Genomic DNA, 19,311 nt, shown 5'->3' with positions numbered 1-19,311 from the left:
CATCTTAGATTATTCTTCCCAGGACACACTAAATTACGTGAACTTATATTTATCTAAATGGAAGTTAAGCTGTAATCATTTTTGCCCATTCACTAAGTTTTGCAGGGTTATTGGCATTTCAGTCAGCACCATCCTTGGTGCTTAATTTATGTCTGTAGAGTACTGCGAGTCCACTTAGCAGTAAAACCCAATTTCTGCTCCACAGAACACAGATAACAAGAATCTGAACTTCCTGGATTACTTTTTTTTTTTTTTTTTTTTTAAATCAAGCTTGTATGCTTATTAAAACCTCAGCACAGCTGCAGTGGACTATAAGAAATTAAGCTTCATTCTGTCCATTTCCCAGGAAACTGGACCAGAGCCAAAAATAATCTGTCCTGTTTAGAGTAAGTATCTGCATTTTGCCTCAACAACTCTCCAGAAAGGCAGCCTTTTTATCTCCCTTCCACAGTGTTGAAATTCGTTTTGGAGATGATATAAGTACTTATGAATAGCAAAAGATAATTAACTTCTGAGAGTGGAAGTGTCTGTAAATCAGTACTTAGAACAACAGTTTGGTTAGCATTTAACAGATAAGATGCACACGCCTTTTGTTTGAATGCAAGTAAATACGCAAGTTTCAAGCTTCATAACAGTGTGGTACTTTTGCATTATTAAGCTCTCCCAATAAGAGATTAAATACAACCACTGCTGAAAGCAAAAAGATTGCATCGACCCTAAAAATCCTACGACCTCCATAGTACTAGAAAAAAGACTGCAAAGGCACGAATACAAGTTAGCAACAGAGAAGATATAAAGAAATCACCGCCTGAACTCTCACCCAAGTATCTAAATTAAATCAGAAGTCTTCCAAGGGTTTAGAAAAGTCTAGATGTTTCTGTTACAATCACAAGCCACTGCATTTCGAGGGCTTTTATTGCTCAGAAAGGAAAATATCAATTATGGCAGTAGGGTTTATTGGTACCTATGGTCACAGGGAGATAGGAAAGTCTCATGGCCAAAATGCCAGGCTCAGCCAGGGAATAGGCTAAACTCCTCATAACCTTAAAGTAGTTTAAGAGCAGTCTTTTATCTGCCTCCAGCTTCTAAACATCTCATGGCTGATGCTGGCCATCACTTGACACTGCAATATGAATTTCATAAGCTGGTTCTTCAGTATGTTTTTGTCCTGCTGCTCACTTGACGGCTTCCACACTCCCCCCACACCTGTGACTCCATCCTCTGCCTCTTCCTCCTTCGTCACCAAAAGCTGAAATATTGCAAAATGTTCGAATATACCAGAAGTCCAAATAATCTAACAAAGGTGCAAAATCTTCTTGCATTAAATTTTTCTACATAGACACTTCTGTTCCTGAGCGGGACCCTGCGGTCCCTTTCCACACGCGCATCGGCGTAACTGCCCGGCGAGGCAGGAGGAAGCGCTGCCAGGCGGGTTCCCAGCTGCCTCCGTGCCTCGGCTTGTTTCTCGGCTGACAGTAGAAGATACACATGCAGTAATACAGCACCAGGAATAATCACCACAACCGATATCAAAGGCTAAGTCACTGGAGCTGTATTTAATTCTTCCCTTGCAAAAGCTTTCAAGTCAACTCAATTAAAGTAATCCACCACAATGATTCAAGTTTTACAGACAAGGATTCCCTCCCCCCCTCAACTGTGCAGCTTGTGATTTAACAGTAATGTTTTAAAGTTATTAAACAACCCTTTCTTTCATTACATAAAAGATGAAGAAAGCTAAAAGTTATAAGCACTAAAAAGGTATCTGATGTCTTGCAGTATTAGGGGTGGAATTACCCAGTTCCACTCAAGCTAACAGCTGCCTATGTTGTGCAGGCAGGATATTCACCCAAACTACAGCTGACAACTCTCCCCTCCTTCAAGAGACAAATATTTACTCCCCTCCTCACAGTGAATCCTTTGGACTATGGCTGTTGTCAGCTAAAAGTGGATCTTCTATCTCACATCAGGCTCTTCGACACTTGTCAAATGCACTTTAAAAAAATTTCTACTCTTGCAGCATTAAAATCATGCTCCCAATAACATTTGTGCTGGTCTGCTGCACAAAAAAAATACTTTTAGTGCATATATCCAGGTTTTAAAATTTGCATTACATCAATAAATTGGTTTTAAATTTGCAAGAACCCCTTGTTAAGAGTGCTGAGGAATCTGGGGCCCGGCTCGCTGCGAGGCAGTTCCCTGCCCAGCCTGCACCCACTCGCTGCGCCTTGCGGGGACGGACTGGCCTGCCAAGACGGACCCTCCGTGTGACGGCCAGCAGAGCCGCGGGAACTCGGTCACTGCTCAGACCTACCACCTTCTGACTTCGAGACAGGAGGTTTATCCAGTTCCCCACATCACTCTTCTTTTCCAAACATTTGGCTTTGGTGATTTCCCCCCCGCCCCTTCCCCTTCCCTTACTCCAAGTTTAAGGCAGTTCACCACTTACGGTCATTTACAGCTTACATCTCAGTAAATCCAGAAGGTGTCTGATGAAAAAGAGGGACTAGCCAAGCATCTTAATCCCCCTGTTCATTCATGCTCTCTGTAATGTTCTTTCAGGCCTCTGCTGAGAGACTAGGCTGAAATGAAGGCTGATAAATTAGTCTGGAGGGAAACAAGGCAGATTCTGCTTGTAAAAGGTCATTCCAACTTTGTTCTGGGTGAGGGTTTATCTTGACTGCAGCTGCGACAGACAATGGCCGGGGCCTAAACGGCAGAAATCCTAGCTCTGCTCATGAAATTACTGTGCTGATAAGGTAGAATGGACTTCAGTGAGATCTAAATGGGAAAAGGGAGGTGGGGGACAAGGGTGAAATGTAGGTATTTTTGAACATGATTGAACAGGGATGACACAATAAGATGTACAATTGAAGCAATGACTTGCCCAGGCATTATCTGAAAGTGAAGAAACATACTGCTCACTAATCAGATCAAAAGGAAGAAAATACCCACTTCTGTGTGCTGAACAAACTGCCTCAGTACAAATGCAGGCACGAGTGGGCTGAATGCTGCGCTTTATACACCAGAAAGGTTATGAAATGCATTAAACACAAAGGTGATTCTTAAAGATCAGGGTTTCAGAACTACTGCCTCATTTACTATACACTACATTGCTTCCAGGACACACTGGAGATTTACTTCACTAGCAACATGTTGCCATGAGCAGCCGCCACAAGCCCCACTAAAGAGAGTGCAGGAGCAGGGTATCTGGGTGAGAATACTCTGCAGCGAAAAGCACTTTAATTTTTTTAAGCACATTTTGTGCATTTCTGGGGCAAAGAGAGTAAGTGATGGCAAGTTCTGACGGACCGCTCTCTAGTCTGTGCTTCCTGATATGTACACAAATTGACTTTCCTGGTGAGAGAGATGCCTCTCCTTTATTTACACACCCCACTTGAATGTGCATGTCTCTGATCAGTGCAAACACATTAAATGGTCACAGCATACTGTTACCAGCCCGGAACCCGATTACGCTAACCAGCTTCCACTTAGGCCTGTGCCTCAGAAGATCCTGTTATCTGTTTGCTTTCAGAGAGGACAGAGAGAACCAGGAAATGAAGAGAGCTGCACAAATAAGTCGAGGTGGGTATTTTACACGGACACTTTGCAAAGCGGCTGGCCTTAGTCACAACTTGAGAAAGAAAGCACATGATTAGTTATAAAATTTCCAAAGACACACCTATGCATGGAAATGCTCCTTCCACTCTGACGGGCCAGTTCGCCACCTTGTCTAAATGTGACTCAAACTTAGCTGCATACCTTTCTTGGATAAATAGCCCATTTTTCAAAGTTGTGAACTTTTAGTACAAGTACTGTCTCATTTTGTACAGGTCCCAGTACTTTTCTGTGATGACATACACAAAAAGAGGCAAGGGTGAATAATTAAATGATATGTTAAGGACCGAAGAATAAAGACCGACTGATGTTCCACTACTTCAGAAAGAGTGGTAGACCCACTTTCACCTCTATATACGACAACATAACTGCCTTGCATTTCCAGAGCCAAATAAGAAGCAAATAAAATGCCAAAATGTGTAAAGTGCTAAATCCCACAAAGTTAGAGTTGCTACATTTAGCAGTTCTCCAAATCTACGGTGCAGCTCCATATTTGCTATGGGAAGAGGAAGACAGTGCCAAATTATGTAGAGAATGTGCTTTCCTCATTCTCTAAAAGCAATTAACATTTTACTCTGGAAAATTCACTGTTGTTACTTCTTGTATCATACAGATTGCGGTAAAGAAATTTAATTTAAAACCTTCAGACTTCATGATTAACCAGGAACTCAGATGAGGTTCACTGAAAGGTTTGCTAACGTCACAAACCTTTGGAGTCTAAACACAGCTCTAAGTATTTAAGCCTTGACTCAAAGTTGAGTAATGACTTTCTCTAATGTCTTAGCACAAGGTTACTGGAACCCAGGGGCTAGGGATAAGCAACACAGAAAAAGGACCCCAGAAAATGGGTGAAAACCTAAAACATTCAACCAGTCAGGGTCCCTCACACAGCAAGGGCCGGTGCGAGTGAGGTGCAGGTAGCCCACCTGTAGGTAGGAAAGATGCAGCAGCTCAGACCTCGGCAGGCAATTCCCAAGTTCACTGGAGAACTTGGGGACACTCCAGTATCGTTAGCTCGTGCTGGAGTCCTCTGTGCCATGCTACCACACGTACCCCACCTGCTAGTGAGCAGCACAAGGACTGTCTTCTTAAACAGCAAACACGTAGAAGTAGCCCAAGAACTGCAATGCAAGGTATTTTGCATTGCTTCCACCTTCTGAAAATGCAACTGAAAGAGTCCACAGAGTGATGTCTCCTTTAAAGTCCCATGTATATTTATGGTTTAACTCTAACTTATTGATCATTTCCTTTACAAAAGCCTCCTGTGTTCCAACGCTCCATCAGCCAGGCTTTTCTGGGAATGGACAAAATAAAGATTGGATTTCTATGTAGGTTAACATTCCAGAGGAAGAAGTAGTGCCCTGTATTCTGCAAGGCTTTTGACAACGAAAAGAGCTATTTTTCAAACCCTGTGGTCACCACCGAGCTTTTCATGGGATTTTCTTTTCCTCCTTTTTCTTTTTTTTTTTTAAGTGTGGATGATAAAATACTGTTTCAGAAGCTGGTATTCATGGATGTCTCTCGAAGACGCAAAGAAAATATTTATTTCCTTTTTCTGCTTGTGAATCAGAATGTTCTATTTAAAGAAAGTGCCCTCTGCCGGATTGCTCATGAGTTATTACCCCTTATGGAAATAAAGGAGAAATATCAGGAGGTATTCTTAGTCATTCCCTTCCCCTGTCTCTTCTTTTTTTTCTTAATTCCTTATATACCCATGTTTTAGAGACATGCCTAAGATAGAGCAGGATATCTTGGCATTCTTGGGCCTAAAAAAGACTTACTCTTTTAACCCTGACTTTGAAGCTCTTGGTGAAACATCAAAAAATGGTACAAATTTGGATGACTTAAGGTGTATTTTTCATTTTTATCGAGGGTTAAAATTAATAAATTAACACCACCACACATACCCCACACCCCACCACCACCACCACCAACGCCCCTAAAAAAAAAAGATTTAGTTGTAGAGAATGAGATTTTGTCTTTGACACAATAAGCAGTTCCCCCCTCTCCCCACTTTTTCTTTGTTCCTTCTTTTTCTGAATCAAAAGCCAGCAGCATGTGCCTACTGGCATGTTTTTAATACCGGGCATAGGAAGCAGTCTAACAATTGACAGGACCTGGAAGCTGACTCGTACCCTTCCTCGTGATACTCTCCAAACACCAGAACAAAGGCCATATACTGTGGAGAAAATTAAAGTGCTGATGTTCTCACCACAGTTGTTCTCTAGAAAGGGGATAGTACAAAGTACACAGAAGATTTAGCAACTTTATTGACCCAAAATCACACAGTATTTAGAATATTTAGAGTTCAGTAAGTTCTTTTTCCTCCTTGAGATTAATTTCTTTTCACTTAAGTGCCAGGTTTCAGTCTAACGCAAAGGTTTATCTGCTGCTTTATGATGCATGTACATTTACATTCTAACTACGGGTGCCTATTAGCAACTACTAGTGGCTAAAGGCATATCTGGGAGGTCCCAGAGAGCTCTTACATGCTGTTTATCTTATGAACTCATAGATTCTTTCTTTTTCAGAATTATTCTAGCCAAACAAAACTTTGAGAAATTGTGAAGCAGCCTTGCATGGGCAATGTTTTCTGTGTAGGTAACGCACTCCATCTAGGGAATGGCCATGCACACCATTCTTCAGCAGTTTCCAAGCCTGCTTTTTCCCTGCAAAAGCATTAGATGTGGTTTTGAAAACAGCAATTCATAAGCTCTTTTTCCCTGAGCGATAGAAGCTGTTATAGTAACATTATTCTCAAGCCAAAGGGAAAGGCAGAGGCCAGAGAAAATGAATTAATCAGAAGACACATGAAGAAAAGCTACAAGGAAATGTCATCACATCCTTCCAGTCTGAAAGTTAAAAGAACATTAGCAGGAGATGAGTGCAAACGGGTTTTGGGATTTCTTTGCTCATTTAAAGGACTCATACTTCCTTTAGCATCTTCTGTTAAGAAACAGGACAGACAAGAACATGCTTCTTTAACAAACTGTATCAGCTTTTAAAGTGAAATGAGGGAATGTTCTTTTAACTGGGAAGCATGACAGAACCATCACTGTTAGAAGAATGCTTAGTCTCTCCTTCCTATTTTAATATTTTTAAGACTCAAGGAAATACAATATAACTCTCCTCTCGGACATTAAGGCCAGTCTTGTGAAAAAAAATTTCCTTGGCACTTACAAGGATTTATAAAAAGCAAACAAACAAAATAAAATAAAAAAAAAAAAGACCCCCACAACAAAATTTAAATATTCTATTTTGTGGGAACAGGGAGGTTGAACTGCTGTGAATCACTGACACTATAAAGCATGTTCAGAAAACAGCAGAGTTTTCCACTGGCACAGATGTGAAGCCAAGAATGCCTGCTGCATCCTTAGCTGCCGGCTCTTATTTTTTCCACAGTTATTTGTCTTTCATGGGACAGCTTCTATCTTCACCCTAAAGTATTAAATGAAGGCACTTATTTTTCAAATGTAAAGAAGCGGCCTGCCTCTTACACTTCAGTGTAAGAGAAGTCTCCTGTGTTTCAGCAAATAATCTGTCTTAAAATATAAATTAAAACAAAGGAACTAGTAACTCTATTTTTTAAATGGTATTTACCCTGTGAAGCAAATTGAGCTAAAAACATCTCTTATTGCTTCCAAATTCCCTAGAATTCAGTTGCTAAATTTCCCTCCAGGATGTGATTCCCATTCTTCTCTCAATTAGCAAAATAAACAGTGCTATGATAAATAACATTATTTACTCAAAGTGATCAAAATCATTATGCGATTTTTTTTTTTTTTTTTTTTTTTTTAAGTCCCAGAGGCAATAAAGTGAAAACACGCTGTGATTTATTTGGGGTACTCTGAATGGTATGTTCTGTGTCAGCAGGCAAGGAAGTAATAGGATCAGGAGAGCAGAGCAGAAATGCAATCACGTCACACTAAATAATCACAAGGCTTTTAGTTTGGGTGGTGTCTTTTAAGGAAAAAAGGTAGATAAACATGATCAGCACAGGAGAGTCAGGGAATGAGGCACAGAGGGAAAACCCACAGCACACCATCCTATACAAGCACTTACTGAATCATCTCTGTGAGGGGGTGGGGGCCGGAAGACCGACACATCTCATTTATTTTTATGAAATGAGCATGAATCACTCACTGCTATCCCATGTTAAAATAGCCCTTGAATAATAGGTGTGGTTTAATTTAAAGAATATTTTTAAAAACATATTCCACAAAGCAAATGTTGGAGGAAAAACATATACAGAAGCAAGATAGGGAAGACTTGCTGCAGATAAAGTAGGACAAGTATTCACTCAGTCTCAACCCAGTCCCTTCTCCCTGGTTAAAATGGAAAACATCTATAATTTTAAAAATTACATCATTTTTTCAATATATGGCAAATAAGACACAGCATTCTGTAATTCCTATGATGATTTAGAGTATTAGGGGAAACAATGAATAAAGCTGAAAGTTTCAGCAAATAACATTGTTTTACCTCTGGACCTACGTGTTTTACACCAGAGCCAGGTCTGGATCAAACAGGTTAGATGAAAAAAGAGCTGGCCCCTACCTCCAAAAGGAGCCCATGTTTCTCGAGGACTTCAAAGCAAAACAGTTAACTGTTTTGTTTCATGTTAATTTTCACAAATCTGGTCTTACTGAAGTTTCAAAAGGGAAAGCTATTTCTGCAGTGTTAATGCCTTGCATAGGAGAGATCTATTTTCAAATCAAAGCTCTTAATAGCACATTTTCCAGTCCCCCCTCAAATAGATTTTTTTAAATTACAGAAGTCAGAAGAAACAGATCTTAATTGTGAAGCACAAACTGAAGCAGTTTAAAATTTGTATTGTATCTTAATATGCTGAATTAGCATGCTTAAGCTTTAACTAAAAAAATCCACAGACCAGCAATAAAAACATACCTTTCTACACACCTACACATAAAGGGTCTACTTCAACCTCCTCTAGCACTCTTCCACCCTTTATGAGATCCACAGAGATTGGGGCCCATCACAGATGGGCACAAGTCCAAAGATGTTAAGGAACTTGCATACTGACCATGTTCAGAAGCCAGATACACATTTTTAAGCACAAACATGCATCCTATACAACAACATAAACAACAGTTTCTAGGAAAACTGAGATGTTGCTAATGAATGCCCACTTCGAAATGTGGTGTAAAGCATTCTTAGATATTACTACTTCTAGTTACACTCTTGGTTTAGTTCAAGTCTGACAGTAAATTTCCTGTGATGAGGGGCAAGAACTTTTTGTGCAAAAGGCAGAAACTCTATTAAAATTAAGGAAATGATGACTACTAAAAAGAAACAAATAACAACCGGGTTTTCAGAAATTTTTTTGGGGGGGGGGAGTGGAGGGGTGAAGGGTGTGTCTGCAGAAGCAGCATTATCAAGAATATAAACCACAGGAAATTAACTGAGAAATATGACTAGAAAAGAAGGTTGCGTATGAAGAACAGATACATTTCCTGAAGTAAAAATACTAATATAACTAATAGAATAGGCGATTCAAGTATAATAGTAATATCTCAATTAGCTATTGATAAGGAGTTATGTGTAAGAAGTCTTACACCACCATTCAACTTTCAAGCCACTACAAGTCAAAACTACAAGTTACAGAGAAGTATTGTCAAAAGATAATGTCAAACTGTACAAGGAATGCTACTTATGGCACACCACAAAACCAAGATTTGTTAGATTCATCACTATTTTAAGAAAAAACATACAGAAGCAAAAGTCTAGTCAACAAGTTACAGGGTGATAAAAAGCTCCCCTTTTTTTCTCTTGCTGCCAATTGTTTGCCTACTCAATTTCATTAACAGAGGATGGAAACATATCCCAAATTGCCATTTCTTAGCACAAGGGCCGTCGCATAAAGCTTCCTAGAACACCTCTTTGAGGCTCTTCCAACCTTACACCCAAAGAAACCAGCTCAGAAACCAACAGGCAGGCAGAGAGCATTTACGTGAATTCCCATTTAGCCCATGAAGGTATTCATGTACGTTGTTCCCAAGTGAAATGAGAAAGGTCCCGAGTGACTACAAATGGGTTTCTGAACTGCTGTTAAACATACTAGAAGGTGGAAAACTTCAAGAGGTTTCTGCAAGTACAAGCAAGGTTAAAGGAGATAGTGTCAGGGTGGGTCTAAGACAGTGTTTGAGGACATCTGATGGAGGACAAATAGTCCTTCCTTTCAGGTATGAAATGTACCTGCCAAAGCGGAGAACAAAAGAATGCCGCTGAAATGTGAGAAGTACCCCAGAGAAAGTAAGTTTGTCAATGACACTACAAAAACAAACAGTATCACAAAGTCAACGCAACCTGAAGTTAATAGATACGGCTTATATCAGACCTGGCATTCCGTGCAGAATGGATATAGGGAACATTTCTTAAAAGCACAAATGTAAATACAAAATTTTATCAGAAATATAAAACACAAGGACAAAGTTTTGCCAGTCATAGAAAATAAGATTCGCATTATTCAAATTTGATTTGACTGCTAGCAGCCAAGGAGGATAGCACTTTGTTCCACAAAAATCATTGTCTTTAAAAGAAAAAACAAAAACAACAAATTACACCTGTAAATAGTAGGTTCAGAAAAAGAGAATTCACCTTTCTGTAGGAGCCACTTCCACATTGCAGCCTACAAATAATCAATATTTTATTTTCCTAGAGGAAAATGCGGGTAGTTTCAGAGAGCCCTTAAAGTGATCAGGACAACAGGTAACCTCAAGGTGCCTCATACTTATACCCTCCCTGAAAGAGTATTTCCAGTATATTAACAGGGATTTTTTTCTTCCCCAAACCCCCATGTTTTGAAGCTAATACAGTAATACTAACCAAATATTCTTTAATGATATTTACAAGAAAAGAAGCTAACACAAAGATGAACTTCTATGGAATTCCATGGGTGGGAGGGAGAGGGAATCAAAACCCTCAGCTGAATCTCCCTTCTTTCCCTGCCTTGGGAGAGAGAAAAAGAAACTCTCGACTCAGTCATTCAACCAAACTCTGATTTTAGCTCTTCAGACATTTCCTACTGCAGGATGACAAAACATGATTGAGTTTTGTTTTTATAGCAAGTGTTTTTTGCTTTTTCCTGCACTTTGGACACATTAAAAAAGTAAACAAAAACATCTGGACGTAGTTCTTTGGGCTTCACAGAATCTAACTGTTCACTGAGTTTTCAGACTTCACAGTCAAGAGTGTAAATATAATCAGACACAATTTAAAATGTTAAAGCTTAAGTTTGGCTTTTTAGACCTCATTTTTTTTGAAAAAAGGGCTTCTGTGTTTGCACTGTTGGCTTGCCCACTTGGTTAGTCTTACAGTTTTATCCTTTAGTTGCTTCCCAACTCCATATTCCAACGGCTTTTAAACCACGGCTTCATGTCGGTTAGTGGCCGACAGAGAAAACGGGCCAAGTGACTGCTTCACCCAGGGGAAAAGGGAGGTACAACTCAGCTGCCACATATTTTGAAGGACAGGGCTGGCTTATCAAACAACATGTGAGTCCCAGCCAGCCAAAGCCCTCTGAACCAGCTGCCTCAAATGCAGCTCCTTCCTCCAGACAAAAGACAGCAGATCCGATGCGCAGCAGGGGTTGGGGCAGACATCAGGGCTACACCAGAGAAGCAATTATATATTTTATAATGGACACTGGATACGCTGGGATAGGACTGTAGGCACAGAGTAGAAATTCTAAGCGACATTCCACTGTTCAGAGAATCTATTATAGTTTATGATAATTATTAGGGGTATAGATATTTTCAAATCAAGAATACAGAAGCAGAAGAGACTAAGTGGATTTCTGGAACAATCCCAGAAAAGCAGGGAGAAAGGAGTTCTGGGATAGTGCTGTTTTTCCTACTGAAGATCATTTTTTGTTCAGCTCTTAGGGGAAAATGACTTTCACATTTCTTTATCTTTGCTGCAGAACAAGAACTCAAGAACATCTAGGGTGTTAATGGGTACACGCTATTTTTCTATGACCAGTTAATAATGCCTGCACAGCTAACATGGACTGGAAGTCAAAGGTAACACACCCAACTACAAAACATGATGCGACTAATCATATTTCTTCCATTGTGACAAGTTCTGAACACAATCTGAAAATGACAAGCACTTTAAGAAGTGACCCAACATCATTTAAAACCAACCTTCTAAAATGGTGCTAGAGCAGTACTGGTAGCCCAAGAAGCTATCTTAAAAAGGATTTCTGCTGCCTTTGAAATACTGCATGTAATCAGGGATGCAAAATAACACAGGGAAATATGGCATTAGCAAAGTACCTACTTCTGTCCCCAGGCCAGTCAGGACTCAGTCTAGCGTTATGAACAGTTTGCACAAAAGACAAATGAATGTGATTATCCCATTCAACACGCTTACCTCCCATCCAAAGTTTGTTTCCTTTAATGTGCTCCTTTGTACTGTCATATAGGGTCCAAATCTTTCCCCAACTTCAATCTTCTTTTTGGCCCAAATCCCTAGCCCTGCCCCTGGAATCGAAGATTCTCTGAGTTCAAAATCTGGTGGGATTGGAATGTCATCAGGAATGTAGACGGGAGCTTCATAAGGTGAGCCCTCCTTGGGAGTGAAGTCCTCGCTGGTGGGAAAGGGTGATGGAGGTCCGACAGGAATGGGGGACATAATACTGTCCTCTGTTTCCTCCTCTGCACTTTCGCCAGCAAGGAGATCAGGGTCGGTCTCGTACATATTATTTACAATCTCGCTGTCACCTAAAAGGGGAAACAGCAGAACAAAACACACTGAAACACTCACGTGAACATTAGTTAATCTCTTCTTGGGACAAAGGTTCATAAAGTCTAGTTCGCATACTTTAAGGATAGAAGTAGTGGCAGAAAAACAGATAATCCTCACCTACAGAACTCAAGTAGAGCTGAGATAAGAATATTCATACTGGTTGCACAGTATTCAGAGCTATGGAAGGATGAGGTGGAAGCTACTGGCAGGCCTCTCATGTTATACTGGTCAGGGTTACTGTAGCCTTACAATGGAAAGAGGGAAGAAACACAGAAGTGTTCGAGGTTCCCTGTAACCATTTATTGTTTTAACTGGCCCAGTGTATTTTGTAGAGGAAATAAAAGAGAAATTAAGGTAAAATCCGACTTAAGTTTGGCAAGAACAGTTTGCCTAGCACTTGGATTTCTTGGGTTCCATGCATCACACTACAGAAATCTTGGCTGATGTGACCTTCCAGGTACATCTCAGCAATGTACCTTTTCAGATGCAACAAAAGCACCACTAGTTTGTAATACTGCTTTAAGACTAATGTGTCCTACATGCTTAAACAGTGAGCATTTTAAGCTACACTCTCAACCACAGTACAAGTATTGTTCCACTGAACTCTACAGGATGGGGATCTGCTTTGCAACAGTGCTACAATGGTCAAAGAAAAAGCTAGGAAAAAGCCGTACACTTTCTTCTATTCCACACAATGTCTCATAAACTAGACAGAAACAGATTAACCCAAGTAGTATTATAACATTATTCTTAAAAAAACAAACAAACAAACCAACAAAAAAACCCACGAAACAAACAAAAAAAAAACAACACAAAATCAAACACTTCAAAACATAGACCTAAATTGCTTATTTCATTTCATACTATTAGGGATGTAAGATTTTTGAAGGTGAGTCACTATTTCTTTTTTTCCTTTTTTTAAAATAATGATTTGTGTGATCTTTCCACAAAAGTATCAGCAGAACTGCAGTTCTTTTTTCCTACACCTCAACTTCTTCAGTTGTATAAGGTAGTAGGAGAAAAAAAAAAAAAAAACAAAAACAAAAACCAAAAAACACGTAAGAGGATTTGCACAGGATGTATAAATAAAGGCAAAATTTTCAATAGGAGGAGTTAACATTACTAGCCAGGATTGGTAACTGCATCCAGTTAGAAATACCATGTCCAATCTTTCATGCTTAGCATCTTCAGTATAATTACAGCACTGTTCAGCTCAGTGCCTACAAAAGACTGGGAATTAAATTCGTCCGGAGGGTAGGAAGAGAGCATGTGTGTGTGTGTGTGTGTACAGGGAAAACACGCACACACACTCACCCCTCAAAGTAAATACCCTTAATCCTGCAAGGATTTTTAAGCTTCATTTTCCACCAACAAATTATTACACTTCAGAGAATTACAAGTCAATTCCATTACTAAACCTGTAACAACATGCATCTATTTTCTGGTTTGATATTGGCTTGTACAAGCAAAAAATATTTTTCAGACATCCCTTCTTCTTCCATCACTTGCCAGAAACAAATAATCAGAGACATGTTTACCAGAATGCAATGAAAGAAAACTAAATAAGAAGTCTGTGAGCCCAGGACTTGACTAAGAAGTTTCAGAAAAACACTTTTAACTGGAAAATGATAGTCTTCTGTATCCAAAATACTTCATTCAGACACGCATTTCAGTGATTTCACAGCAGCACTCTCCTCACTGGGTGCAGTTCTGCTAAGAAACTGCCACATTTCCTCCAACCCCACTTACGGATCAACCAGAGAGGCCAATCCTCCAGGGTAGCTTTGCCGCAAGGACTCTTAGGGCTTCCTCCAGCTACTCCCTGTGGTACAGATGGGATCCTACAGGTCCCCTGGACCTGCAGGTGTAACAGAGACTCAGCCACATTTCCACATCAGGAGCCTGGACAATGCAGCCAGAGCTCCACTTTGACTCTTCCTTCCCCATCACAGGGCCGGTAAATTCAGGGAATCGTAGCTGAGCGGCCATCAGATCTCAGAACCCAAGAATACATTTAATTTTTCTATTTTCAGAAACAAACACTCCAAGCACTTGAAAATCAATTGTCTCTTTTCCTCCTTTGCTTTCCTGATCATACAAAATTTTGAAATTTAAGTCTTGTGATTACGAAATTAATTTTCTTTTTAATTTTTTTTTTTTTTTTATTTTTTACAAAATTCCCCAAAGATGGAAAACTCTGGGTTTTGACCAACCTTCCCTTGGGCTTCTGTACAGTGAAATTCCCACAGTCAAACCACATTCTGGTGTACTTGTGTTCGGAATACACTTATTCTGATGAAATGCAGATATTCTTGTGATGCTAGTGCTGAAAGTTCCTATTCAGTCTGACTAACCAGCCCTGCTTAGAAGAAAGCTGCTTCTTCAAAGAATTTACAAAGAGATAGAAGGGAAGATGGTTTATAGAGACTTACAGACAAGACACATAGCTGCTAACAGAGCTGGAAAATGAACCACAGGTCTTAACTGATCACCTTCATGAGGAAAGCATCCTCCTCTGCTCTTCAAGGGTAGAACAGAAAGGAAAGAGGCTTTCGTCTGCCAGATTGCCATTACAGTTCTTGTCTGAACAAGTACCGTCACCAGAAGTTCTATCTCACAAACACCTCTATTAGCTATGAATTGATAAGATTTCTTTTTTTGTCCCAGTAAGTGGACAAACCCAGAGCAGGGTAAATTGTGGAAGCATCACCACAGTCTGCAATCCAAACACAGGCCTACAGTCCCTGCTAACCAGGCTTCAGTTACAACAGAAGCATTTCCATCAGTCTCTTGCTGGAAAGTCAAGAACTTGAGTTCTTTTTAAGACTCCAAAAATATGCTACACAATAGTACATTATTTCCATTTATGAAAACTTGAAATGCTTTGGCGTTTTAAGGTTCGATGTTACAGGTCTGTAATTGTAACAATCGTTCTGAAACATTCTTTGGGCAGCCAAAAGAAGCAATTCAAGGGTGAACAGGAAAAGTATGCAAGCTGCCGTCTTAAATGAAAACAAACCCAAACCCCACGTCACTAGTTTCTCTTATCCACTGCAGCATCTGCATTCTGAACTATAAAACCTTGACGACTGCGATTTCCTGAGCCAAGCTGGTCTGCTGCACCAGAGAGCTCCCGCATAGCGATGCAGAGATGTATCGTAAACAAACCAACAGATTTGCAAATAGATACGTCATTGATAGATTTTTAAGGACAGAAAAGAGGGTTTGTGCTAATTCCATATGACCTCCTGCATTACTTAGATCACAGGACTCCTGAATTATTTCCATCTTCAAAATCAAAAGGTGGTACACAGCTTATTTTTTAGGCTGCAAAAAACCCTCTACTTTAAGATTTTCCAGCAAGGGCCAACAAGCCTTGGTACACCGTGCCACTGTTGCACTGCACACTACTACACGTTTGCCCAGCAGTGACTACCGTTAAGGGAAAAAGGCTTGTACAACCACCCCCCCACACACAAAGCACACTGTTCAACAGCGTGTGCTAATGGGGGAAGTATAAACCCCTTTGTCTCCTCTCTCCCTGGCAGCAGTCTGCCTCCTTTTTACCTTCCACATTCAACATCTCTCCCTTTTCAATTTTTGAGGATGTCACCTCTTAACCTCTTGAATGAGCTACATAGGATAGAATATCTTTCACTGAAATGTGTGTTTTCAACCCTTTAGAGACTCCTGACTGAACCACCTGTGGTTTTTCAACACTTTTTTGAACTATCTATATTAGAACTGGCCAGATGATTCCAGGATCATCCGAGTGCTAAATCCAGAGAGAAATTTTTCAAAGGAACTCCACTGAAGACAACAGACTTAATCTTTGGGATGCATTTACCTCTTCAGGTTGTTAGTGCTAAACAGGGCCTTTTACAGATTTTATGATCTTTATCTTACAAAGTATCATATTTTAGCATCTCACACTGTACTTAAGTGGACAGTTATTCAGGCATCGTAAACCATTTAAACATAGAGTTATCAGAACTGGGCTCTTTTATTTACTACATCTGAAACAAGATACACATATACATTTAGCTTCAACTTTCCAGCACACAAAGACCATTAATGAAATTTCCCTCTAACTAAAAAAGAGCATTTTCACTTTAATGGGTTCAGATTAGGAAGAAAGTAAGTTTCAAACATCTTCCCTGAAAGCTACTAGGAAACAAAAAAGTAATTACTATATATCTTCAAAGTTTTTGTCACATTAACCGGAGTGTTCATTATCATACTAGAATACTCTATTTGAATTAAACATGATGAATTGATATTCATATGCCTCATATCAAACAGAAGCAGAACTGATGTTACTTCCAAACATAGGGGGTTTAGCTGGCAAGAAAACTGTAGTTTTAACAGAAAGTTGGGTAAAATGTTAAAGTAATATTCCAAAATATCAGTCAGTAAGAAAATTACGATTCATTGTGTAAAGCAAAAATGGTTTGCATGAAGTTACATTTAAAGTTAGTTGTAGATATGCCATAATAAATCCATAGTTATAAGTCACAAATTAATCCTGAATTAACAAAAATACAGCAATAACAATATCCCACTGGCTAGTGCATCAGCTTTGTGGCATACAATTTCAGCCATTAATTGAAACTCAGCGTAGATTATTATTTCCTTCCAATTCTGTAGTTCACAAAGCAAAACGGGTTGTTTCTTAGTGTTGAAAAAGTTGGGTACTAAACAAAAGATACCCTATCTGTTGAAAGGGAAAGCATCTCAACAAACTGCCAACAGTGCTTACTCATGCACCAAAATATTATTCTAACAGGTAATTCTCAGAGCAGAACCTCTAGAAAAGGCATACTGACATGCAGAATCAGATTTAATAGAGTGAGCATTGCAAAGGAAGTGGCAAACAACCGATATTGATGAATAAACTGACTTGGAAAAAGGCAAGCTTTGAGCAGGTGACCAGCACTGACCAAAAAAAAAATTCAGCTGAGCTTTCCAGTTCTGATTCTAGAATTCCTACTTGATAGGAATGAAACTGGTATAGAGATGGTCTAATTCATTCATTTAATGTTAAATAATTTTCACCAATAAAAAAAAAAATTACGCACAGACTGAACAATGGCTCCTGATCAAAAAAATGAGCAATACCCAAAGTAATTCTCAAGCACTCCTATCAGATGAGTGGTGGTGATCTGGAAGAATCTTTCAGTGGGCCCCAGCATTTCATAACATGAACTCTTACTGGGAAGAGTCAACAGAGCTATGGTAGGTAAAGAAAGATTCAAGGTAAATAAGCTGAGAACCAGGATTTTTGACTCTCCCACACTAACAAAAATACGTAGAACTCAAGAGCCATTCTCTGGATGTGGCCTGTCTCACCCTCTAGAGGCATGAAGGCATCCCTGCTGCCCAGGTCCTACAAGAACACACTTCTGAGGATGCTAAACATCAATATGAAGAAGAAATAAGCTTGAGAAGCTAGTTACACAACCTAATGGAAAAAAAAAAACCAAAACAAAATAAACAAACAAAAAACCCTACCAAAATCAAAAACAAGACCCAGTGAGCCTGAAACACATAAGAGATATGAGGCTGAAGAGTGAAAACAGTAGACTCAGAGAGTAATAAAGTTCAGGGATTTTTCCAAGAGAGTCAATTGCTAAGCTACAACATTCATATGTAACAAAAATGGAGCTTTTTTTCATCCAAAAAGGAAAAAAAGGGGGGGAGGGAAAGAGATGAAGGGGAAAAGAAAAACACATTTGTCATACAATACAAGGAGTTGAAGTATTTTGGGAACAGATTTGCCATCTCTCAATTAAACATGAGGCAGCATGACTGTGCTTTCATTGCACAGTAGTTTCCACTATGATAACAAGTCCAACAACCGCCTCATTGTGGACCATGCAGAAATGAGAGGGACTCCCACAGTGCATATTAATGACTGACCTCTGATGTAATCAGGGGGGAAACAGCACCCAACAAAAATTACAGTTTTCACTGCAGCATGGAAGACAGTTCTTGCTGCCAAAGAGAAACCATCAGGAAAGAATAGCTGAAACAGCAAGGCTCGACATAAGGTGTATATACTACATCTCTTCCATATCCTCAGAATACACCTTCTGTGTGAAAGGCACATCTTCTTTTTTTCTTTTTTTTTATGCCTAATAAAGATTTTCCTGAGTTCATGCCTAAGAAACCTGGTGTCAGACTTTACTAAAGAGGAGGATTTTGATTCCTTTGCCAACATTTTTTTGCTTCAGCTTTTGAGAAATACAGAGAACTGCCTGCTACTGCTTACAAATGTTTCCTCTTCTAAAAAGTGCAGCCCTCTTTACTCAAACATGTCGCCAGAAATAAGCTTTCATAAGTATGATATACTCCATAATCCTGAAAATACTTGTGGTTGCTGTAAATGTTTTCTCTCCTAGTATTAGCAAGTCAAATTATTTTCAACTCTATGATTAGCCTCTTTTGCACTTAAGAAACAGGAATTCCAACCGAGTTGAAAAGCAAAACTAGGTTCATTGGAGCACGACCTGTGAAAATTTTCAAATGGTACAAGTAAAGTATAAAGACACTTCACTACTGAACACTGTTAATTTCATTTCTTCTGTGGGACCATCAGGCCAGTTCTGATTAAATTTTAATTTATTCTCAAGTTGAACCCACATCTGACTGACCTCATATTTCAAGAGAAATCATGAAACACAGGAAATCTTTTCCTTCTGCCTTTTCAGTTGCTAAAATCAGTTATCAGGGACTCGCAAAAGGCATGAAATGACAATGAAACAGAACATTTTCAGGTCACGATAGTTCTAACATGAGAGATACCATATGGCATCCACATGAGCAGAATCACCAAAGATGTGTATGTAGGCGCATTGGGTGGGTTTGTCGCTACAATCAAATAGTTAGATCAATAGCTTTCACACAGTATTTATTAACATCCAGGGC

General features: G+C 39.5%; 1 protein-coding gene across 1 annotated transcript in view; it reads right to left on the bottom strand.

Annotated features, from left to right (window-relative positions):
• Positions 1-19,311, bottom strand: part of PRDM16 (PR/SET domain 16) — a 342,166-nt gene that overhangs the window by 202,611 nt on the left and 120,244 nt on the right. The window contains exon 2 of the mRNA XM_033007817.2: positions 12,010-12,359. Within this exon, the coding sequence (XP_032863708.1) occupies positions 12,010-12,359 (350 nt within the window). The remainder of the gene's footprint in view (positions 1-12,009; positions 12,360-19,311) is intronic.

This window comes from Tyto alba, unplaced genomic scaffold, assembly GCF_018691265.1.
Source record: "Tyto alba isolate M040663 unplaced genomic scaffold, T.alba_DEE_v4.0 Super-Scaffold_20000042, whole genome shotgun sequence".
NCBI lineage: Eukaryota > Metazoa > Chordata > Aves > Strigiformes > Tytonidae > Tyto > Tyto alba.
Note: the sequence above shows the minus strand (reverse complement) of the source record. Positions and strands in the feature narration are given on the sequence as shown.